General features: G+C 45.6%; 1 protein-coding gene across 1 annotated transcript; it reads left to right on the forward strand.

Annotated features, from left to right (window-relative positions):
• Positions 1-25,274, forward strand: sfrp5 (secreted frizzled-related protein 5). The gene is made up of 3 exons (XM_080781818.1): positions 1-1,247; positions 13,193-13,270; positions 23,571-25,274. The coding sequence occupies exons 1-3, from the start codon at positions 677-679 to the stop codon at positions 23,897-23,899; spliced, it is 978 nt and encodes a 325-aa protein (XP_080637944.1). The 5' UTR covers positions 1-676; the 3' UTR covers positions 23,900-25,274.
• Positions 25,275-25,645: the final 371 nt, after the last annotated feature.

The raw sequence follows: 25,645 nt of genomic DNA on the forward strand, positions 1-25,645 counted from the left end.
TCTCTTAAAGCCTAGGTACTCTCCACCACGGCTCCAATCTGATAGAGAGAGAGCAGGAGACAGCTAAGGGACCGACAAGAGAGAGAGAGAGAGAGAGAGAGAGAGAGAGAGAGAGAGAGAAAGAGACAGGCAGACAGACAGGCTGACAGACAGACAGACAGAGAGTGATTGAGAAAGAGAGAGAAAGAAAGGGGGGGGAGTAAGAAGTAAGAAGAGTACAGGTTGAGTTATAGACAGAATTCAGCAGAGCTGTTGTGCTACTGTTCTCAGTTCTCACCCTTTCCCTGATTGCCTCCTCTCTAGCAGCTACCTGACCACACATACAGATAACACACACACACACGCCCGCACCCGCGCGCGTGTGCACGCACGCACACCTTACCCACACAGACACACACACACAAACTCAGAGGAGGAATTTCACTTCACGGCTTATAGGGGGGCTGCCTCTCCAGGGAAGAAGTGGAATTAAACACTTACTTTTGTTTTTTAACCACCGGCTTTACCACTCAGGAAAACAAAACAGAAAAAAGGATTACCACAAGGCGTCTAGCCCTATACGTTGGACTGCCGGCAGTCCCCTCTCCCTGCTTTTGGGGGTATACGTCTCACCTTGGGAGACTTTTTGGATACGCGCGCGACGAGTTGTTTCGTCGGCCCGCACGCTCGGAGAGACATGGCACGCTCAGGACAGACGGCGGGAGCGTTGCGGCGGGGCTCCCTCTGCGCGGCAGAGGCCCTGCCAGGCCTCTCGCTCTTCCTCCTGCTCCTCCTCCTGACCGCCACCGCCTCGTCGGCGGCCGACGAGTACGACTACTACAGCTGGCAGTCGGACAACTTCCACAACGGGCGCTTCTACACCAAGCAGCCGCAGTGCGTCGACATCCCCGCCGACCTGCGCCTCTGCCACAACGTGGGCTACAAGAAGATGCGGCTGCCCAACCTGCTCGACCACGAGACCATGCCCGAGGTCAAGCAGCAGGCGGGCAGCTGGGTGCCCCTGCTGGCCAAGCGGTGCCACGCCGACACGCAGGTGTTCCTGTGCTCGCTGTTTGCGCCCGTCTGCCTGGACCGGCCCATCTACCCGTGCCGCTCGCTGTGCGAGGCCGTGCGGGACAGCTGCGCGCCGGTCATGGAGACCTACGGCTTCCCCTGGCCGGAGATGCTGACCTGCGACAAGTTCCCCATCGACAACGACCTCTGCATCCCCATGCAGTTCGCCGCCAACCACGCCACACCTCCGCCAGGTAGGACGGCAGAACCACACGCACATGCGCGGCCTCACCAACATCCATACAGAGTAGATGACAATTGCACATATACACAGATTTAACTTAAAATGTAATTACACTATGTACACTATCGCTATGTTCACGGTCAGAGATGAATCATACCAATTTGACTGTATACATGGCATGCATGCACATTGTTTAGACATCACAAGGGTATAATAACTAAAGTGATGTGAATCAGAATGTTTTTGATATGATAACAAAAAAGCTATTTTCTTTTTTCATGATATTGGAGAGTGCTGATTAATCCTACCGGTAGTTTTATTTATTCATTATAGAACAGTCCTGTTAGATGGTGGATGATGATTGTCATAATGTACCGATACTGTACCACAGTCAATGACAGCCATCACATTCATATAGCTTTATCAAACAAAATAATATCAATTAACTGGAATGAGAGCACTAATGTAAAAGGCGTCAATTCACCAAAGATGTTGTATACAATTCCTATCGTTTACATTTGTATTGAATAACGCCTGGGAAAACGGAGGATTGTGATAAGAACAACATTAAAGAAGAACTGAAGCTGACAGGCAGCCGAACCAGAGCCTCTAGTCTGTATACTCTCTATAGCACAGCCAGGGGAATCGCTGTGGAGTTCATACTGAAGTTTTACGCACAAAGTTTTAGCGACAGCTAAGGCTCTGCAGAGGACGGGCCAGCATGAGGGACAGACAGGTGGGACATCTCAGGAAGGCTCCCTGTCACAAGCCGACAGACAGACAGACACAGACAGACAGACAGACAGACTCCACTCTTGCTGATCGTTTGCAGAGTTAAGATAAATTAATGTATTGTGATGTTAAGGCTTCCTGGGAAGGTGACGCATGGATGCGTGCAAAGTTAAGCGCGTGCGTTCGAGGGCACCTGCACAGTGACGCAGACAGCGTATGGGTACCGATCCATCAATCTACAGAATATTTCTGGGACCTACAGTATATACTGGAAAAATAATGTCTAATTCCTTGTGAGTCATGGTCCCCACAGCAGGAAGCCTTGCATGCATTGTGTCATTAAACGTGTGACAATGCAACGGACGGTGGCGAGGGAAACGGCTACGCAATGAATGACAAACCATGACAACAGCGTTTCTTTGTTGAATTTCTGGCAGAGATGATTGTAGCACAAACTAAGAGACAGACAGAGAGAGAGAGAGAGAGAGAGAGAGAGAGAGAGAGAGAGAGAGAGAGAGAGAGAGAGAGAGTGTGTCTGTGTGTGTGTGTGTGTGTGTGTGTGTGTGTGTGTGTGTGTGTGTGTGTGTGTGTGTGTGTGTGTGTGTGTGTGTGTGTGTGTGTGTGTGTGTGTGTGTGTGTGTGTGTGTGTGTGTGTGCGTTCCCCATAATACAGATTCTTAACAAAAGATGTGAAGGGGACAGTCCCCACTGTGTCTCAGCCCGCTCTGGCAGCCAGCAGGCCAATTAGCTAGCAGGCCAATTACCGAGCCCTGCTAATTAGTGGACATGACAGGACAAGAGAGTGGGAATGGCCAAAGTGTGATTGTCCCTGATAGAGCATAAACAAAAGGAGAGAAAGGAGGAAAGGAAAGGAGGGAGGGAGGACAGAGAAGAGAAAAGCTCCTTTCCTGTTGCATAAAAGGGGTAGCTCTCTCCTCGTTCAAGAGGGACTTGTAGAAAACGCGTTACCATCTCATTATTCCACTCTGTGCCCTTAACCATTTGTTACCATCTGTTATCTGTGTATGCTTTAATACGATTTCTCCATTTATTTCATTTAGATTTGTTTAATGTCCAATATAATTTAGGTTCAGATTCTATTTCGTTTTCATGTGAAACAATGTCGACAGCAGTGCTGCAATGTTGTAAAGGGAAACATTTAGTAACTATAGAGGGGAAAACAGCAAATGTTTGAAAACGTTTGAAAAATATTGAAGAATCAGTACAGTTGGAAGATGAAATGTAACGTTTTTTAATCCAAAGCAACATCTAGAGTTCTTTTTTTTATGAGAAGACGTTGGATAAATGATAAAGATCTATCTTCCTTTTGGATCAGAAACGCTGCGGAGAAGCCCGTTCAAGGCGCCAGTGTTGCCAGATTTATTTGAGAGAAATAAGCCAACAGGTCAGAAAACAAGCCCAAAATAAATGACTATACAGTATACTGTAGGCCACACGAGCACTTTAAACCTATAACCATCAGCAATTTGAAAATAGACCATTAGAGCTCATGTTGCATCGCAAATATTTAAAAAAGTGCAAAATGTGAAATACTTTTGAAACATTTTCACACAAATCAACACAAATCCGGTAGGGGGATCCCTGTCACAGAATACATACTGTAGGCCATACATGAGCTACCATCACTTAATGCGGCCTACAGGTTAATATCCGACCATTGATATATTCTTGATTTCAGCTAATGACTAGTATTAAAATGTTTTTGTCTTTTTTATGTCCAATGTATTTGTATTTAGTTCATAAAGTTAACATAATGATAACTAAATGCATTTGAAATCAAATAAAAAAAATTAGGATTCCTATTCAAAAATAGCAAAACATTATTCAGGATTTCAATTCGAATATAGCAAAAATATAAGTTCAAAGCGCGTCGCACTGCAACACGTTTTGAGCTTGTAGATTGGCCCTCTGGAGAGAGTGTGGAAATATAGTGGCCCTCTCCATTGTCAAAGTTGCCCACCCCTGCTGCAGGCTATTCATTTGGTGGTCCTTGACATGAAAATATGAAGGAAGAAAAACAACAACTACACAAGCCCACCCCAAAATCAGTACCAATTTACAAGAGAGTTTTCAGAAGCCCAAAGTCGCTTATAATAAGCAGACATGGCAACACTGGTCTGCACAAGGGGAAAAATGAAGGGAAAACGGATGGCTTGAAGCTGCTCTGGTGAATTCAAGCGGCGCTAGCTTATTCCATTATGAAAATGGATGTTCTGTTTTTGTAGGACTAGTATCAACTATGTGACATATTGGCTTTGCAGCCCCAATAACTCATTCTTTTTTTCTTTTCTTTTTTTGTACATGTTCCTCGAGAAAGCGAGACAGCTTGAACTTTATCTGTCATGTCCGCACACAGACAACTGTTTGTTGATCTTATCTAATAAAACACTCCATGGAGACAGCCCAGATTACAGAGAGTGGTTTGATATTGTGCATTAGCTGCATGGTGTGTTATCGTCATTACATACATTTTGAGAGAGAGAGAGAGAGAGAGAGAGAGAGAGAGAGAGAGAGAGAGAAATGACTGAACATGGCTCCTGAAATAACAATTTAGGAGATAGAAACAGAAACAGTTTTTAGGATTGGGCTTGAGATGATGTGTGTGTGTAGACAGTATGTCTGTGTGTGTGTGTGTGTGTGTGTGTGTGTGTGTGTGTGTGTGTGTGTGTGTGTGTGTGTGTGTGTGTGAAATTGAGAGTGAACTGGTATCAGTTGTAGCCTGGAGGCGTAGCCACTGACATTCTGTTCTTCTATGAAGAACTGGAGCTTCTCTGATGTGCCGATGAGGCCATACTGAGGACACACACACACACACACACACACACACACACACACACACACACACACACACACACACACACACACACACACACACACACACACACACACACACACACACACACACACACACACACACACACACACACACACACACACACACACACACACACACACACACACACACACACACACACACACCTATACTTCAGAACTATACTTCTGAGGACAATATTTTAGGACGGACGGACGGGGATGCGTGACAACACCGGTGCGTGACAACACCGGTGCGTGACAACACCGGTGCGTGACAACACCGGTGCGTGACAACACCGGTGCGTGACAACACCGGTGCGTGACAACACCGGTGCGTGACAACACCGGTGTGAAACCAAGCATAAATCAGCCAGCATAATTCTAAACCTAACCTCTAAATGCCTAATCATAACCCTGTCCTAATCGTAAGCCGAAATTGGCTTCAAAGTCTCTATTCATCAAATATGCTTTTGGACACGCACAAACACACACACACACACACACACACACACACACACACACACACACACACACACACACACACACACACACACAAACAAACACTTGTAACGGCAACAAACGCACGCATAAGATAAGACAGAGGCTCCTGCAGGTGAGAATTATCTCCTAGAATAACTCTGCGTCCTAAATATCCATCGGTGTCAGAGTGCACCGGGGGGGAGACGCTTTGGACGGGATCATCTGTGTGTTCTTGTGGTAATCCAGATGGATCTGGGATCAGGCCCGTATCAATCACAGCCATCTAGTGCCGTTTCTGCCTGCTTCTGCTCTCGTCGTCGTCGTCCCCCCCCCCCCCCCCCCACACATCCAACACACACACACACACACACCCGTCTGGGACGCTGATGCTATCTGAGCTATTCTGCAATTACATGATATAGCATGGTTGGAGGGCTCCTGTGGAAACTAGCAGTACAGAGTTAAATTCACTTTCCACCTCACTGTCAGTGCACAAAGTGAGGGAAGCACTCCCCCAAAAAATGTGTGAGTTGTAAGAATGTGTGTGTGTGTGTGTGTGTGTGTGTGTGTGTGTGTGTGTGTGTGTGTGTGTGTGTGTGTGTGTGTGTGTGTGTGTGTGTGAACGCACGCAACCGCTCGTGTGTCCACACTTCCGTGCATGGGTGTGAATGGGGTTGTGTGCATGTGCAAGCAAGAGGGCGTGTTTGCTTGTGAACACGTCGGTCCACATTTGTGCGTACGCATATACGTATATACGTATGTACTGTACATGCATCTACGGCAGGTTTACGTGCCTGTGTGACTGTGTGCACGTGCGCGTGCATGTGTTTTGGGGCCCGTGGGGTGTGATTACATGAAACACAAGTCTGGAGATACTGTAGCAGGCAACACAAACAGAGCGCTGGCTGGCAGGAGGCGCAGCGGAGTCGGGTTCTGGAGAGAGCCCAAGGAACCAGGCAGCCGTAAGCACAGCCGAGACTCATTCTGTCAACACAGAGAGTCCCACCCTTCAATTTGATCTGGCCTACCTTCAGCAATTAACATTAGTCCTTTGTAAATCAGAACATTTGGCCATGCTCCTTAAAATCTTGTCAGATTTTACAGAGACATGCTGTGTCTCTGGCACACTAACCGGTTGCTTTAATTTCTACAATACAATTGTAATGTACAGTAACTTTATTTACAATGTTTAACCAAAGAAAGGCCAATAAACGTGGCATTACGTTAATTTCCTTCCCCCCCTGTGTCAGAACATAATATTACGTCTTTCTTTAATCTAATTTAACCCGTTGTAATTATAATTATTTTTAATCACATGTTAGACAGCCTCCAAACGGATCCGACGCACACGCAGGCATGCGTGCGCTTAGTCCTTATTCTCTTCAAAAGGACAAACACCTTATAAAAGTCTAAACTTTAATCACGCTAAGAAAGTTAAGCAATCCGTGCCGAATGCGATACATCCCCAGTGAGAATTTGGCTCCAATATGGACAGCTATCATATCCGGCGGAGGCGGAAGTGGCGCGTTTTGTAAGCTTTAAGTAAGATTTCTTTGGCACTGGTTGTGGGTTAAAGTGGTGGGGCACAAAGTGTTAACTGTATTTTGCAATGCATTACAGAAACATTATTGCATTTTTCCACAGTAACATATTGTAACAATTACAGTCAGTCGTGCTCTAACTGTATAACACAGCTTTACACAGTAAAAGGAAAAACAATACAAAAAAGAAACAACCCAAAAACTGCAATCCTTTATGCTGCATTCACATGGAATCGGGCAAGCGATAGACGGTAAACCAGAAGTCAGGACGGTAAACGGGACAGGACGGGATGGCAGCCAGAACCAGCCACGGTAACGGCAGGAGGCAGACGGCATCCATGTTAAAATATTTAATCTTTTTACCGTTCTGTGCCGTCCAGCAGCTTCTGCCGTTTGCCGTCTGCCGCTTGCCTGATGTGAATGCAGCTGCAACTTGGGATTCAAATTGGATTCTGCCACAACATGACAGACCCACTCACTAACATTCAGTCAAGAGGTAGTTCTCCCTTTCTCCAGGGGAGATGCTGCAGCCATACGAGCCTCAGGCAGGACTGGTTGTCAACCAGTATAGCCCTACCCGACACAGGGGTCTAAATGTCCCAATGGAAGAGTAGACCACCCCCAACCACCGAAGATGTACTAGTCAGACTGTATTAAGACCGGCCTTAACCGGCAAGCAGATAGCAGATACTCTCTCTAATGCCCCGTTCTGTCGAGGCACACACAAACCAGCAAGACCTAATACCACCACTCTCAATTGTTGTTTTCTGTCAGCCCAGGCCTGATTAAAACAATGTTTTTTTCTCCCAACACGAGGCCAATGTTCGTATACACGTTTGCCTAAACTTTGTCCAACGGCATGTTTGTCCGGGGAGACAAATTGCATGGTGTAAAAGATATTGTCTGTCCTGGTGGTGCATTGATGTGGCCAGTGATCAGTTACATTGACCTGGTGGTGCATTGATGTGGCCAGTGATCAGTTACATTGACCTGGTGGTGCATTGATGTGGCCAGTGATCAGTTACATTGTCGTGGTGGTGCATTGATGTGGCCAGTGATCAGTTACATTGTCGTGGTGGTGCATTGATGTGGCCAGTGATCAGTTACATTGTCGTGGTGGTGCATTGATGTGGCCAGTGATCAGTTACATTGTCGTGGTGGTGCATTGATGTGGCCAGTGATCAGTTACATTGTCGTGGTGGTGCATTGATGTGGCCAGTGATCAGTTACATTGTTGTGGTGGTGCATTGATGTGGCCAGTGATCAGTTACATTGTCGTGGTGGTGCATTGATGTGGCCAGTGATCAGTTACATTGTCGTGGTGGTGCATTGATGTGGCCAGTGATCAGTTACATTGTCGTGGTGGTGCATTGATGTGGCCAGTGATCAGTTACAGCCACAGTATAAAGTCAGACACGCAGCACCGTCAGGTCCTCCCCGGCAGCACAATGGACGCTACTCATGTGGCTCTGGCTGCGAGCATGAAAGGGAAAATGTGATCCAATGCTCTGTGCATGGAAGACTGCCTAGGCCTTTTTGAGAATGTATTTTCTCTGTTTCTCTGTTCCGTAGGATTCCTGCAGATGCGAGGAGCGTGCTGTGTTTTAGGGGGCCCCGGGGGTGGGGGGGTGCACGGCCCGCGGGCCCTGTTTAATTCCTCCTCTGTCTGTCCGCGTGCTGCAGTTAAACAGATGTTAGCCCCCTCACGACATAAATCACACACTGTATTTCATCCCCGGCAACAGTACCGTTTTATGTCATAAGTGTTGCTGCTCGTAAGTTAAAGGGCCCAAATGAGGCGTGAGATTGTGACCCGGCGCAATACTTGAAACGGAACATTCTGCCCATAAAAGCCTCGGTGATGCACTGGCTGCAGGGAACAAGACTCGCAGCCAGGGATCAGATGAAGACACTGTGAGATGTTCTATGACTGCTTCTTGTGTGTGTGGGTGGGTGGGTGGGAGCGAGAGAGAGAGAGAGAGAGAGAGAGGGAGATGGTGAAACAGAATGAAAATGCAAGACGGAAAAAATCTAAGAAAGAGAAGAAAGCTCACAATGCACGGCGAAGCGGCACATTGTGAGCTATATTTTTTATACGTTTGAAAACTTGTGAAATGAAATGGGACATTCAGCATAATGAGTACTTTTAGTTTTGTACTTTAAATATATTTTGATACCAATACTTTCACTCAAGCACATTTTTAATTCCGGACTGTTACTTGTAATGCATGTATTTCTACATAACTTTTTCCACCACTGGTGACAACCATCTCAGATATGTTAAGTATGCGTGAGTTAGTTCCAGGACTCCTGCCTCACACCATTTCCCCTCAGGCTTGCTGCCGGACGCCATAACGGCATGGAGGACCCCCTCTCTGTACTCCTCATGGTTGTACACCATCCTGCCATCCTTCACCCCATCTCTGTCAAAAGGATGCCACTTTAAAGCTGCATGCCCTATAAGTATCATGTCCATTGTCTCCCTCTCCCGGGAGAGAGGCAATTAGCCCTTCACTAAGTCTCTCCCCAAACCATCCTTGTCCAATAGGCACGTTAGCAGCGAAGAAAGCTTGACCTGCATAGCAACCGTTGCTAAACTATTTGGATTGGCATTGGACAATGGCTTTTTGGGCTGGGATTTAGTGAAAGGGCTAATTGCAAAAATGTCCGGGCTACAATTAAGATGGCGGCACATTTAGTGTCCTAGCTGGTGCGCTCGGACTGCTTCGAATGACACTGCCAAACAATTGGTGTCCTACGCGACACCAGGGTCTATACTAGTCTAAATGTAGCAATGAAAGAGCAATGACTCCTCATCCAATCACTACAGAGGTACTATTTAAATTGATTGATTTCAATTAATGTATATGTATAATAAGTTCAGGATCTTAAGAGGCACCATAATGCATTATGCTTGTTAGTGTTAGGTTCACCCTTTTCCATGGAAGCGCTATAAGGCGTTGTTCTGCTGCCCGTCACGGAGACTAGATGATGACGCGCTAGAGTTGTACCCTTTTAATTGATTTCTCAGAGGCCTCCTCCGACAGTAGCATGGCGGTTCAGGGTCTGATCCCTCCGAGGGTCGGTTTCACGGAGGGACACACGCTTTGGCAGCAACGCAACCGGGCCCTCAGCCAACACAGCCACCCCTCCCCTCCCCTACCACCACCACCACCACCACCACTGTGAAAGCAGAATGAATTACCCTGGAGTCTGAATGAGATGTACAACGGCTTCTAGACTAGAGAAACATTCAAAACAGATAATCCCAGAGGAGTACTGGCTCTCTCTCTCTCTCTCTCTCTCTCCCCCCCCTCCATGATTTGCTCCTTTTCCCCTATTACATCAAATGTTATGATCCGCAATCTTCACAGAATGTTCGCTCAAAGACAAGGGACGCTAGTGTTCATGCAGTTAACCCTGAAAGTGTCAAAATGGACCTGTATGCGCGTGTGTGTGTGTGTGTGTGTGTGTGTGTGTGTGTGTGTGTGTGTGTGTGTGCGTGTGCATGCCTGTGTGTGTGCGTGCGTGCGTGTGTGAATGCGCGCATGTGTTATGTGTGTTTCACTATGTGTTTCTATGCCTCAGTCCAAGTCCTCCATGTCAGCACCAGACAATAAGAGAGTTGACCCTCCTGCCCATGACTGCATGGGAACCTTCTGAGGAGAAAAAAAAAGAAAAACTTGGCAGTTACTCTGCAAGAACATGGTTCAGCTCTCACTGACAAACACACACACGCGCACGCATGCACGCGCGCCCACACACACACATGCCTGAAGACACACTGCGGCGGGTATAGGAGGTTCACCTCCCCACGACCTAGGCAGCGAGGCATGTTGAACTTCGACCCCTCTCATTATCTGCGCAGACGCTGAGGTTTAGGCTGGGGTGATAACCTCTGAACTATGACTTCTAACCTAGGGGCCTGTGAGTGTGCGTGAGTGCGTGCACGTGTGTGAAATAAAGACAGACAGACAGACAGACAGAGAAAGAAACATTGAGACAGACAGACAGAAAGCATAAGGTGAGAGGGAGCCAGAGATGGTGCGACTGCAAAAAAAAATCACACCGTGTGAACCGAGTGGTGCAACTCCCCTCTCAACCACCCCCCTTTCCTCTCCTCTCTCTCTCTCATTAGCAGGCAACAGTGCAGCACTAATACTATCTCTCTCTCTCTCTCTCTGTTTCTGGCACAACAGCGCCCCTACTGGTACTCATAGTCATATACTGGTGCTCATGGCCATATAGGTGAACACATGTGCTGTTCCTTGGAGTGGTTGCACCACTCAAAAAAAGCTGAATATTGTGCATGGCAGAAAGAACCTGTGCCCCCCTGCAAGGCAGCGAGGTGCAGGAAGTGTAGGCATGAGATGTGTCATCAGAGGTGCGATGGGTGTATTTGTGTCCCCCCCCCCCCCCCCCTATATGCCCTGTGGGGACATAACGGTGCTTATCTGATCACATCATCACATTCCCTCATTGTGCCCTCCGGGCATGGAGGTTTAGAGGAGATCTATCTATCTCTGTGCGTGGGCCCGTGGGGGGGAGGGGGGGGCTTTGTTAAATCCCACCGGGGGAAATTCAGCTTCATAAAGTGGCTGATGGATGCTCAGATGGGGTTCTAATGGGGGGGGGGGAGGGGTAGAGTTAGAGGTTAACTATACTTAAACCCTCTAGACTAGACTTGTGGGTCGTGGACACATTTTAATGGATCCCATATTTTATTGTTTCCTACATTTTGTTTTAGATTTTTATTATTTCAATGCATTTAACATTCCCCTAATGTTCAATGCATTGAAATTATTTCACATTATATGCTGTGTGTATATAAATATATATATAAATATATACAGTACACACACGTGTGTGTGTGTGTGTGTGTGTGTGTGTGTGTGTGTGTGTGTGTGTGTGTGTGTGTTTCATTGAGAAATCAAAGAAAAATCTAAGAAATTCCATAAATTAGGAAACAAATGTTTAAGAAGTAGTGAAAATAGCTGATCTACAAGCTCACTAGTTTGGTTCCGGGGCAAACTTTTTATTTGTATTTATTCTTATTTTTATTTTATTTATTTTTTTGGGGTGGTGTCTACATCTTGAGTTAAAAATAAACTGGACTTGTTTCCATACCCGGCTGTTTCACAACGTGTGGCTGCTGTGTCAGTGGCTGTTTCACAACGTGTGGCTGCTGTGTCAGTGGTTGTTTCACAACGTGTGGCTGCTGTGTCAGTGGCTGTTTCACAACGTGTGGCTGCTGTGTCAGTGGCTGTTTCACAACGTGTGGCTGCTGTGTCAGTGGCTGTTTCACAACGTGTGGCTGCTGTGTCAGTGGCTGTTTCACAACGTGTGGCTGCTGTGTCAGTGGCTGTTTCACAACGTGTGGCTGCTGTGTCAGTGGTGCGGCTCCAGCCCTGACTTGTGTACTGAATCACTTTTCACCCTCTCCACTCGCTGGACCGCTGCGCCGTTTACCTACCCCGGCACGCCAAGACCACGCCTGCACCACCAAAAATATACAACGGGCTGGAATTAAAACATTTTCTCCGCCGTAATTGCAGGGCAAACATCAGTCAGACCCTCCTGGGCTATATATTCCTGCTCTGCAGCAAATAGCCACTGACAAGCCGGGCTCCAAACAAGTGTGTCTCAAACGTGTGCTCGGAGTGGGGGGGGTGGGGGGGGGGTCTCAGGGGCCCATAAGGACGCTCGCCGTCATGACTTTGGTCTCGTTGACTGTAATTGCGCGGGACAGACGTGGCCTCAGCCACCCACTGAGTTCTCTGGAAAGCCAACGCACTGCATGGGTTTCAAAGTGGGCTACGTCGCCGTTTCCAATAGCCGATCTATAGGATCTCACAACGTGTCACATGGTAACGCGTTATGAGCTCGTAGACAGGCTTTATTTCGTTGAAGCTATTTCATAGCCGGGGCGGCCCACAGCCAGTGGCTATATGGTCATTTGGGTGTTCTTTGGCGTGGAACAGGTTGGGAAGTAGGGTTGTCGATCACGTACTTTTTAAATGATCGGAATCGGATCGGGCTGCAGAAAAGAAAAGAAAACATGATCGGGACAACCGTAGTATCCATATTATATCCATATCATGATATTAGACTGGATATTGTCTGTGATTTTGGATAATGGTACTATTGTGATATGGCACAAGTGTTCTATACAAATAAATATCGGATACTCAAAATCAAATGAACGGAATCGGACCGGGAGCTAAATAACGTGATCGGGACATCCCTATTGGGAACCCTTGACCTCATCAACATCAGCCCACTGCACTGCACTGCACTGCACTGTACATACAATGTACCTTTTTACTGTGTTGATCATGCCGTCTCTTCTTTTGTGTGCCCCATGCAGTGTCAAAGGTCTGCCCCCCGTGTGATAACGAGATGAAAGCAGACAACATCATGGAACATTACTGCGCCAGTGACTTTGGTAAGTAACAGAACATCGAATTAAACCTGAAGACATGCACACAGTAAAAGACCTGTTGCTAACCATTAAGCCCTATTTTATACTTTGAGAAATCCTAAAAAAAATCTTCAGATCAAATAAAGATTTTTTTGTCGATATTAAATGGCCGAAATAGAGATGCCAAACTGAAAGTGTTTAATTGGGAAAGTGTGAAAAAAGTGCATACTCAAAGTTTGACACAACACACACACACACACACACACACACACACACACACACACTCAGGCACGCACGCATACACCTTTGGGATTTACTGCTCCCACAGTGAGCACCAGTACTGGGGCCCATCTGGACATAAAACACTGGATTGCATTATGGAAAATATGAAGGATATTAAGTGATCCATAATCAGATCCATGGACCAATGTTGAGCCAGAAGGACCTGAACTCACCCTAACCCTGACATATTCAGCTAGAAATTAAGTAGAACGGTAATATCCTTAAGTAATTGGACAAAAAGAAAGTGAGTCATATGAGCCTTATTCATCCTTTGGTGCGTTTTGTCCCCCCAAGTACCTCTGTCTCATCACATTTTATATGATCAGCCATTAAATGATGTACATTATTACATCTATCTACCTATCTATCGATCATAAATGCACACAGCCAATTTATCCATTTGGAACTCAGAGTGTGTACAAATGCTATATTTGTGCATGCTCCGAGTTAAATTGCCACTCAGGATTTGACTGTGTACATGGGTTTCATTTGGCGCCTTACACTGTTCTATCTGCAAACATCGGTTTCCCTTTTCCTACAAAAAGCGAGCGGTTTTTAACCACATGAACCCATAGCGTCCCTATTCTGGGGGGCAAACGTTCGGGCAAACATATTTAGTTTGTGAGTGAAAACAGGAGGGGGCCTAGTATAGAGCCCTAGGGGATTCCGGTCAACTAAAAAAAGTCTTAAAACCACCCCTCTAGCTGGCCATGGAATATCTCCTCAACACATTATCTAATATGCTCCCTCACCATTATGTTTATGACCTCAAACATGAAGCCAGAACATAACTGCACTAATCATCTGTTCTCCTTGGAGTCTTTTTGGCCCGTCAGACTACATGTCTTCACAGGAGTGAAATTCCGCCCGCAGATTATTGTATTGAATTTACAACTAATGGAATACTGTCGTGCCTTTTCCTCCGCGTTCAAGACATTGCAGCGCAGCGATGGCGAGAGGACACTTGTGGCCTCGCGAGGCTCGTTAAGAGCAAGAGCACGGCTCAGCCTCCCAAAACCCATCAGTTATAACGTACTGTACACAGCATGTGGTCAGATCTATTGCTGGGAATAGATCATATTCCTACAGAGCATTGTATTGACAGCATGTTTTATAGCATGCCGTGAATCCAGAATGCTGGAGATAAAACATTCAGCTGGGCAAAGAGTTTCACAATCCGTGCTCTTAAGCCTGTTTTGGCTGGAACACGGTGTGGTGATAGTCAACATTTCAGAAGAGGACACGGTAGAAATATGAAGTGAACGAACATTAGCGCTCCCGTCCAACAGCAACAGAAAATACCCCCTTTGTCTGCGTTGCTCACAGCAGCCAAAGTTCTTGGCTCGTCCCTGATCATCTATCACAAATGTTAAAAATCACACTTAAGACATTTGTCTGGTTCTTCTATAGAAGCCTGCTTTATACTTGGTTGCGCAGCGCCGTCACGCACCACAAATAGCATAATCTAAAGCTCACAACGTGACGCATTGCAACGTGTTGTGAGCTTGTAGATCAGCTATTTGTGGTATACGCAACATAATGTCAAAACAAGAATAAATCAGCTGGTGTTATGTTGCGTTGCCAACCCCGGGGAGGGGGTGATTTTTCAGAGGGGTCAGAAGGCAAACACACGGCCTTTCTCTCTTGCTTCATTCAGACTGATGATTACATCGGACGGCAGATAGCCAGCCGCAGACTAGCGCTGGAGCGGCTGGACAGATTACAGTTTATTAGCAGAGAGATGAGTCTCTCAAACGACTAAATGAATCAACGTTTCAGAGCTTGTCGGACCGAGCCAAGAGTGACTCTACCGTACGCTGTGATGTTCAACATGGTAACGTCTGATTCCAGCTCTGTGTCATGCTTTGTGAACGTCATTACCAGCTCCTCCGTGGACATTTTGCTCACCCTAAATGCCACTCAATACTGGCCTTTTGATTAGAGCAAAAAGGAGAGGATAGGAAAAAAAGAAACGTGAACAAAGACGAGAAAGATGAGAGTGTCCTGTGAAAGAGTACTTTCGAGCTCCGATTTCTCGCACATTCCTCAGAGGTGGATCATCTGGCCACACGGGCGCATATGACAAAGGTGGAAAGGGGGAGGAGTTTGATAGGCTCATAAAGATTTATGTCATTGGCTCAGTGTCCCTGTGGTTATAGTGTCCGCCTTGAGACTGTGAGGTTGGGGGATTAATCACCGGCCAAGTCATACCAATGACTGTAGTAATGGTACCCAATGTCTCCCTTCTTGGCACTCAGCATCAAGGGGAGGATTGGGTGTACTGTAAAAACAGAGATGACTTGAATCGAATATTTAGAAAAAAAGTCATGCAAGGGGAACTTTCTCAGAACTTCATGCGCAAAGAAAATCCACTTCAAAATCTCAAAATCGGTCAGATGGGCCGCTTAGACGTGCTAGTGATAAGCCATATCTCCAAAACCGGTGAGTCAAACTGAACAACCAATATCTCTATTTGAAGCTATGATTCCCTGCTTTCATATGACATGGAAAGTCAAATTTCAGTCAAATTTAGTCACATATGTTCTCTCATCTTAGTGTTAGTTAAAACCCTGGCTGCTGCATTTTGGACAAGTTTAATCTGTCAGTTGTTCTCTTTGGCAAAAAAGTGCATTGCAGTAATCAAGCTGAGAAAAAACAATGCTGTGGATCAGCGTTTTTGCCTCGTCCAATGACAAATAGGCTCTGATTTGTGCAATATTTCTAAGGTGAAAAAAGGCAATCTTGGTAACATGATTAATGTGTGAATTAAAATTAAATTCAGAATCACTAATGACCCCCAAGTTCTTTACTGTACCGTTACTTTCTACAGCCAGGTTGCCAAGTCTGCTCACTAGAACCGATGAGAACTTCCGTCTTATCCTCATCCAGCATTTGATGCTAGACAGACAACGGGTCAAAAGCACAGGAGCTACAGAAAGAGTGTCATGTCCAGGGGCGTACTGTACATTTAAATCAGTTGTCTCAGGCTATACAGCAGATAGGCTCCTGACGTACAGTATGGGTGACATGGCTCGGAAAGTGTTGGCTCACGAGGCTACTTACTTAGTCTGTGATGGTGAACAAAAGGGTTCATTAATGTGACAGTGCATCCAGATATACGCGACAAGGAGTATAAAGAAGGATAGAGACCGAACTGGAGCGTTAGCCCGCCCCCCCCCCCCCCCCCCCCCCCCCGCCCACGCTCAGTGGCGTTTTGAAGCACCCGGAAGACTTCCGGAAGTATAATTATAACTCAATGGCTCGAGTGAGCGGAAGTTTAGCCTAGCCTAGCCCTGGACCTCAAATTTGAGGTCCGGGCTTACGCACGTGACGTCATGTACGTCCGTCCACTTCCATTAAAGTGCTGCAATTCCACATTTCGCCAGTAGGTAGTGGCCTCTTCAACGTTGGATAGTCTTACTGGGGGCTTGGGCAAATGCCGCGAGCAGCAGGAGTCTCTTCCTGGTTTTTAGCCAGCTGGTGGATGGAAATTAAGCTCCACCCACGCTGCAACTTACTGCGTCGGCCACGGAACCGGAAATGCTTTTTCCGCGCGGCAAGTTTGCAGCATGGGTGGAGCTTCATTTCCATCCACCAGCTGTCTAAAAACCCTTGTCACATATATCTGGATGCACTGTGATGGTGCAAGTAAAGGGGAGTAGTTTGGGTCCAGAAAGGCTGTGATGTTCTCAAGGGGTTTTTGGCTGGGGACCCCCGGAAATGCTTTGGCTATGCTCAGCCCCCATCCCCACCAACAATACAAATTGACCGCTAAAATAACCTACAATAATAGAGAAATTCATAATAAATAAATACTGAAATCAGATAAAAATCATTAAGGGAAGTTTATGCATTAACTATGTGTACTACAGTATGTAAACTCTAAATTTCCATTTTCCAGCCATTCAGGGTTTTTTTTATATATAATTTCGGGACACCCCGAGGGGTCTCGACCCCCAGGTTGAGAACCTCTGCACTAAAGGGGAGGAGTTGGGGTCCAGAAAGGCTGTGACGTCGCTGCACACACACTGCCGCTGCTGCTTTTCCTCAACATGACAGAACACTTTTCTCCATTTCTGTCACTTTATTTTTCCTCCAACTCTCCCACTTTGGCCCTCCGTCTCGCTCTCCCTCCAACCCTCTTTCTCCGTCTGTTCTCTTTCTTCCTTCATGTATCCTCTACTCACTCACAAGAGAAAGTGAGTTTGTGTAATGAAAAAAGCGGGCACAGCTTGTCATGGTGGATATTGGCCAGGCTCGACTGCAAAGAGAGAGAGAGAGCCCCAGTGCGCCACTTACAGCATGACTGGATATGGGTGGACATGTACAGTGGGGCGTAGGGCAAACCATTTGAACCTGCCCAGTGTACATTACAGTGGCATGGAGGTCTGGTTTTGAGACCATAAAGAGGGTGGAAGAAGTATTCAGATTTGTTGAAGTACAGCTACAACACCTGTAGAAATACTGCTTTTAAAGTCCTTATTTAAAATGTTTTACTTGAGTAGAAGTACAAATGCGTTGGCATTATAGAGTGTCGCAGTCCCGCCCCCTTTCATGACGATGTCAGGCCCAGGAAATAATTCCCAATGCATTTTTCCCATAGACGTTTCAAAAAGTATTTATTTAAAGCCAACTCGAGTGGTGACAAATCATGACAATAAACACAATATTTTGGACCAAACAAATAATTACAAAGAAGAAAAACAGTGTTGTAACCTGCCGTTTTCTTCTTCTTTCTAATTATTTGTTCGGCCCGTTGTCATGATTTCTCACAGCTCGAGTTGGCTTTGAATAAATACTTTTTGAAATGTCTATGGGAAAAATGCATTGGGAATCATTTCCTGGGCCCTGGTAGGGGGCTGGACTGCGACGCTTATATACTTATACTATAACTGTACTCGTTGTGCAGAAGTATAATTCATGTTCAGTGTGTGCTGATGTGTAGTCGCCTAGGCTCCAGCCCCTGAATTGCTAGCAGATCACTAGCCTGGCATTGGTCTGGTGACGCTGTAGAAGGATCACTAGCCTGGCATTGGTCTGGTGACGCTGTAGAAGGATCACTAGCCTGGCATTGGTCTGGTGACGCTGTAGAAGGATCACTAGCCTGGCATTGGTCTGGTGACGCTGTAGAAGGATCACTAGCCTGGCATTGGTCTGGTGACGCTGTAGAAGGATCACTAGCCTGGCATTGGTCTGGTGACGCTGTAGAAGGATCACTAGCCTGGCATTGGTCTGGTGACGCTGTAGAATGATCACTAGCCTGGCATTGGTCTGGTGACGCTGTAGAAGGATCACTAGCCTGGCATTGGTCTGGTGACGCTGTAGAAGGATCACTAGCCTGGCATTGGTCTGGTGACGCTGTAGAAGGATCACTAGCCTGGCATTGGTCTGGTGACGCTGTAGAAGGCGGTCAGTCAGTGTATCACTCAAAATCCCCATACATGGGGAAAGCCCCCATATATAGTTCCTCTGCAGGTCTCGTGACATCATCAGGGATGATAGTAAATCAGGGATCATAGTAAATGTGACCTGCTGTCGCAATTAAGCCCATATAGAGATAGATCCCTGATGTCATCAATATTATAGTATATGGATATATGTCAGAACCTGTTCTGACATTCCATATGTTGATCCTTCCCCATCCATCCTTCCTCTCAATGTCTACCTTTTGACTGATATCTGTCCATTTAAACTAGACTGGCCTGGCCCAAAGTTATTATTGCAGCACCTGGCGAAAACTAGAGTTCACAAGAGGCCTGAAAAAACACGCTCCATATACAGTATGGCCAGTGCCCGCTTCTCGCCCTCAGGCGTCTTACTGGTTATATATTGTTATTTATCAGTTGATGTACAATACTGGACTGTATGTGAATCAAAATCTGTATAGTAACTAGTTACTAAAACGGTCAATTAATCGTAGTGGAGTAATATTTGCCTCAGAGTGAAATAGAATATAAAGAATATAGACACACACACACACACACACACACACACACACGTGCATGTAGGAACACTCGGCCGCACGCACACACGCAGGCACGCACGCCAAAGGTCTTAGTGGGGAACAGGTTCTGAGGCGATTCAATGCACACACATTCCTTCCTGCTACAATCCTGTGTGTGTGTGTGTGTGTGTGTGTGTGTGTGTGTGTGTGTGTTTGTGTGTGTGTACGCGCGTGTGTGCGTGCATATCAGAGTGTACGGACGTATGTTTATAAAACAGTAGACAAGGAGGTTAAGAAGTGAGATGGCAATCTTCCAAAAGGCTTGGGTACATAGCCGAGCTTCATACCAACTGTGTGCCTTTGCCCTGCTCATGATTAATTTGGCCTGTCAAAGCGCTCACCCAGAGAATTCCTCTCTCAAATGCTTGGCAGTTCAATTTTAATCTCTCCCGTGTACAAATACGCACTCATATACACCAGTGTGCAGGAGACGCAAGTCAGCAGTCCAGACAGCCCAAATCCTCAGTGTGAATTTAACTCTGAGTGTACACATGTATGAGGGTACTACAATTGTGTATTATAAATTGATAAATTAACACTGCAGGACTTTACAGTCCATTAGTTACATTTTCTGGTGTTTGTCAGACATAGTGTTATCTAGCTTGCGTCATAGAAGTATACTGTGCATGTCTGAGTAGGAAAATTAAATGAAAAGTTATCTGCTATAGTCAGGACGGACAGTTCTTGACCATTCAAAGTGAGGGCGAGTACCTTTAATATTGAAAAAGTAGTATGAAGGTAATGCAGCAACAACACAATGAGATGGAGACAGTAGGGGCATAGCCATTGAAGCCATTAATGACATGTTGTGTTGTGTACTTTGGGTGCAGATGTTGGTGGTATAGTAACAGATATTCAAACGAGAAATGCATGGTAGACAGAGAAACTAAATAAAGCCACAGAATGTTTAAAACGGTGTGTAATGAAAGTATCAATTTCCCCCCAAAACAATATTATGATTGCGAAATAACAATTGTAACACGTATGCTGGGTCCAAAGGTATTGGTTAGCTTATATCTGTCAGCTCACAGCAGCCTCATCCAGTTGCTTCCATTTTCAGTTAAGGACGCTTGGTGGGAGACGGTGCATTACACACTGTAGCCTATCAGAACTGCACTTATAGATATTATTAAATAATTAACTTTATACCACAGATCGTGATGTGTGGAGTGCAGTGTGCCATCTAGTGGCTGTCTGAAGTACCTTTAAATCAGCTAGCCAGCTACGAGGTAACCTTACTCTGCCAGATGGCGGCGGTATTGAGTTCACAAGTTCATCATACTACAAGGACACTTTTACTGTTTATTTCTCATTAAATTAAATGTCGATGCCTTGAACGATATAAGCACATGAACGATGTAAGCAGATGAGACCATTAGAGAGAACATCGGCTATTTCTATAATTCCTAATGCTTGACATCGGGTTGGATCTTCCTCAAAATCTATTAATCTTGCATAGCTGCAATTACAGACACATTGCCTCATCGCTATACATCTTGCAAACAGCTGTTTTCCCGAAACACCATACATCTCGCGCTCACATTGTCAAAAGAAAAGCACAAGCCACCAGATGGTGAATCCACCTCTTGGCGACAAGAGGCAATGGTGCTCTTGGGTAATGGTGTCTTTATTCTGGGGAAATGCTACCGCTTTGGTCCACAGGGACCGCCGGAATAAATTAAGAATACCAGATTCCCTGTATCGTTGAGGTCGAGGCCATCGGCTCCTCCACACGGGCACATGATCACACGCCCAACCACAAGTGACTTAAAAAGTTTGTTGAAAAACTTTCCTAAATAATACTACAATTGCATTTGTTGAAAAACCTTGCATGCGCAGGATGTTTAGTGAACCAAACGACAAGCTCCCATGAAGAGCAACTCCAGTGGAAACCACTAGGAGGCAGTCAGACTGGTCAAACTAACCACTAGGACGCAGTAAGACTGGTCAAACTAACCACTAGGACGCAGTCAGACTGGTCAAACTAACCACTAGGACGCAGTAAGACTGGTCAAACTAACCACTAGGAGGCAGTCAGACTGGTCAAACTAACCACTAGGACGCAGTCAGACTGGTCAAACTAACCACTAGGATGCAGTCAGACTGGTCAAACTAACCACTAGGACGCAGTCAGACTGGTCAAACTAACCACTAGGACGCAGTCAGACTGGTCAAAAAACTAACCACTAGGACGCAGTCAGACTGGTCAAACTAACCACTAGGACGCAGTCAGACTGGTCAAACTAACCACTAGGACGCAGTCAGACTGGTCAAACTAACCACTAGGACGCAGGTCAAACTAAGCATACACAAACAAATCTGCATGATCCAGAAGCCTGGATGATATTGGAACATTCCAGGTACAATATTCCAGTTTCTCTTATAGCCGGGAGCTTATCTGCAGGTTTTTTGCAAATGGGATATGGTGTTACCATGCACCAGTGCAAAAACAGAGTGTCCAGGATATTAAATAAGATAACGCAGAGAATGTAAATGCAGAATCTGATTTTTCTAAAATGTTTTCTTGGCGCACGCACGCACGCACGCACACGCACACACACACACACACACACACACACACACACACACACACACACACACACACACACACACACACACACACACACACACACGCGCACAGGATGTAGTCTTTGGATACTCCCCAGGATATTAGTGTTGAGTTGTTGCCGGAGGTTAAATGATGATTCTCAGGAGAGGTGTAAACTAACCGCCTGCTCATTTCAGAGCTCAGTGTTCTTCCTGTGAGCAGAGCCCTCTGAAACAGCAGGGACAGTGGTAGTCTCGCGTGACCAGACTGTTGCCTCTCGCAATGTTCAAATGCTTCCGTCGTACAGTCATACAGTACAGTCCTCTGGAGCATACAGTCATACAGTACAGTCATACAGCACAGCCCTCTGGAGCATGGAAGCTCTGATCATGAGTAAGCCACAAAGAGGGCTCTAAAGTGGAGCCTCCTCCTCACTTCCATGTGGTCTTTACAGTCGTGCAAATGTATTCCAATATAAATAGGAATCAGCTAATATTGCCTATTGCTGCTTAAATGGAAAAGATAAAATAAAAACAAATGTGAAAGGAAGCTTCCTTACTCGGATTTTGCATGGGAGGTGAGGTTGTGGAATAGTTGTCTGGCTACATGAGACTATAGTACTACAGGGGAGGGCATATCATCATCAGTACTGTATGTACAGTACAGTACAGTACAGTACAGTACAGTACAGTACAGTACAGTACAGTACAGTACAGTACAGTACAGTACAGTACAGTATGTCTAGGCCTCATAAATAATAATAACAAAAACAATATGTAAAAAAAAAAAAAAAAAGAAAGAAAAAGACTGCTCTTGAAATATGCCAACTTGGCTGGACTACAGTGCCAGGCAGTAAATTAGGGTTTGGTATGAACAGATTGAACGTTGAGACGATTAGCTTTGCCAAAAGAAGAGATGGCATGTGTTTCCATTACATCATTTGATGGCTTCGAGCGTGGATTTAGTACGACGTTGTTTACATAGCAGACACATTGAAACGAGCGAAACATGTTGTTCTTTTTTGGACTGGAATCACTGGGTTCAATGTCTGTGTGCCTCTCAGAGCATGTAGCATGTAGTTCACTCATCAAACTCTCTGATGTCTACCCACCCCAGTGAAAAAACTACCTTTTTTCACTGACGAAAACTAAATGGAAACTAAGCTACGATCACTAAAACTAAGACTAAATACAAAGTAGACTAAAAAATGTTAGGAAGGGTGGGTCCAGAGCTCCAGTATGAGCAAAATACGAAAGTCATTTTACACATGGTTGCATGCTGAAAATGGCAGATCTACAAGCTCACGACGACTAGTGTAGATTTAGTCAACTTAAATCCAATGACATTTAGTCAACTAAAACTAGACACTAAAACATTCCAGGTGACTAAAATGTGACTCAAACTAAACGAAAACCATTCAAAAGGCTTATATGACTAAAAAAATACTAAAATTTTAATGTGCTCCCCTCTCCCCCGCTCCCCCCCTCCAGCCCTCAAGATGAAGATCAAGGAGGTGAAGAAGGAGAAGGGCGACCGGAAGCTGATCGCGGCGCAGAAGAAGAAGAAGGTGCTGAAGCAGGGCGTGCTGCGCAAGAAGGACCTGAAGAAGCTCACGCTCTACATCAAGAACGGCGCCAACTGCCCGTGCGCGCAGCTCGACAGCCTCAACTCCAACTTCCTCATCATGGGCCGCAAGGTGGACCAGCAGCTGCTGCTCATGTCCATCCACAAGTGGGACAAGAAGAGCAAGGAGCTCAAGTTCGCCGTCAAGTACATGAAGTCCCACCAGTGCCCCACCTACCACACGGTCTTCCAGTGACCCACCCCCCCTCCCCGTCCCTCCCTACCTCCCGCCCGCGGCCACCGTTACCCCCCCTCGCCCTCCTCCCCCCTCCCTCCAATCTCCAGCTATAGTCCTCCGCCATCTTTACCCATTTAGCGCACTATACGCCATCGATCGCCCCCCTTCTTGTAAGTAAATCAGAGTAGATAAAATCCCCCAAATCCTTACATACAGTAGTGCAATCTTATTTTCCTGCCTGTCTAATTGTCCCAGTTTGAAACAACAAACAGCAGACATTTTTGGAACTAATAAGTGAGATTGCCGCTATATGAATCCATAGAAACTGCCTAGCCCACTCTTTGTTTTCCTCTTTCGTTAATCATAAATAAAAGCACATGTACCATATTTTACAATCAAAACACATTTACAAACACATTTATTCTTTTGGAAGCTGCAGTGGGATATGGGACGTGTGTTGACAGACGCAGGAAGGCGGGCGTAATCTTTGACTACTGTATGTAATCATTTCGTACAGAGTATAGGAGACGAGTTGAGGGTGAAAGGAGAATTTTCTCTGTGTAAAAAAAAGGGTTCCGTGAAAATATACGACTATACCTATTCATGTATGCAGTGTGGAGTCGGGGATGCTCCCACGAGATGTTAAAACCAGAGACATACATTCTGTATGTATTTGTTTGATCATGTAAAAAATAAATAAATAAATAATTAAGTATGGTACAGTAATGGAGATAAGCACTAGATGGTTAGAAAACAAGGCCTTTCCTTTGGTCCCACTCCTCCTGTGGTTTATATGGGGAGAAGAGAAGGACGACGGAATGAGACGCGGACGGAACGGACAGACCGGATGATGACGCTTCCACTGACTGTTGTACAGCATAAAGGAGTGGAATCAATGGCGTTCTTCTCTACAACGGAGGGAGAGAGAGAGAGAGAGAGAGAGAGAGAGTGGGGACCTGGGCACATATGAGCAGACCGCCGCGGACAGAAGAAGCTGCGTTTTACGTCATTTCCGAGTTTTTAGACAGCTGGTGGATGGAGAAGAAGCTCCACCCCCACGGCTGACTGACGCGACGGACAGTTTCCCGGAAACGCTCTCCTCCGTGGCAGTCAGCCGCGGCTCATATGTGCCCAGACAGAGAGAGAGAGAGGATAAGAGCCAGAAGACATCTTCCCGTGAGAGAAGAAGCGAAAGAAAGATGGAGAGAGAGAGAGAGGGAGAAGAATGGATAGAAAGGGAAAGACAGAGAAACTATAAGAAAGAAGCAACAATGTTGGATGAGAAGGCATGTGCACAGTAAAAACCGTCAGTGTGAATTTAACTCTGGAAATGTACAAATGGAAACAAATGAACCCGTAAAAGGGTTCATTTGTTTCCATTTGTACATTCAGAGTTAAATTGACGCTGAGGATTTTACAGTGTGGTACTCATTATTTCTTCACTATCACTATTGAAACATTTTCTTGTTTTTTTTGTCGTTATTTGCTGAAATTGTTATAATTTGCTTCAATTATACTTCCATGTTATGACAACAGAAATCGTACATACAGACATAGCACCTGAATTCACTGTTGCTGTAACAACAAATGATTAAATTTAACTGACAATATTGTTTTTTGTGTTTTTTAATCAGTTAACCTGTAAGTAGTTCTGTTACTGAATTGTTTTACAAAAAAGTAAATGAATAAAATATACTTGAAATTTTTATAAAGAATCCGTTTTTGAAATGTGCCTTTTTTGTAAAAAACTGTGCACACACACAC

This window comes from Protomyctophum bolini, assembly GCF_963924005.1.
Source record: "Protomyctophum bolini genome assembly, chromosome: 14".
Classification (NCBI taxonomy): Eukaryota; Metazoa; Chordata; class Actinopteri; order Myctophiformes; family Myctophidae; genus Protomyctophum; species Protomyctophum bolini.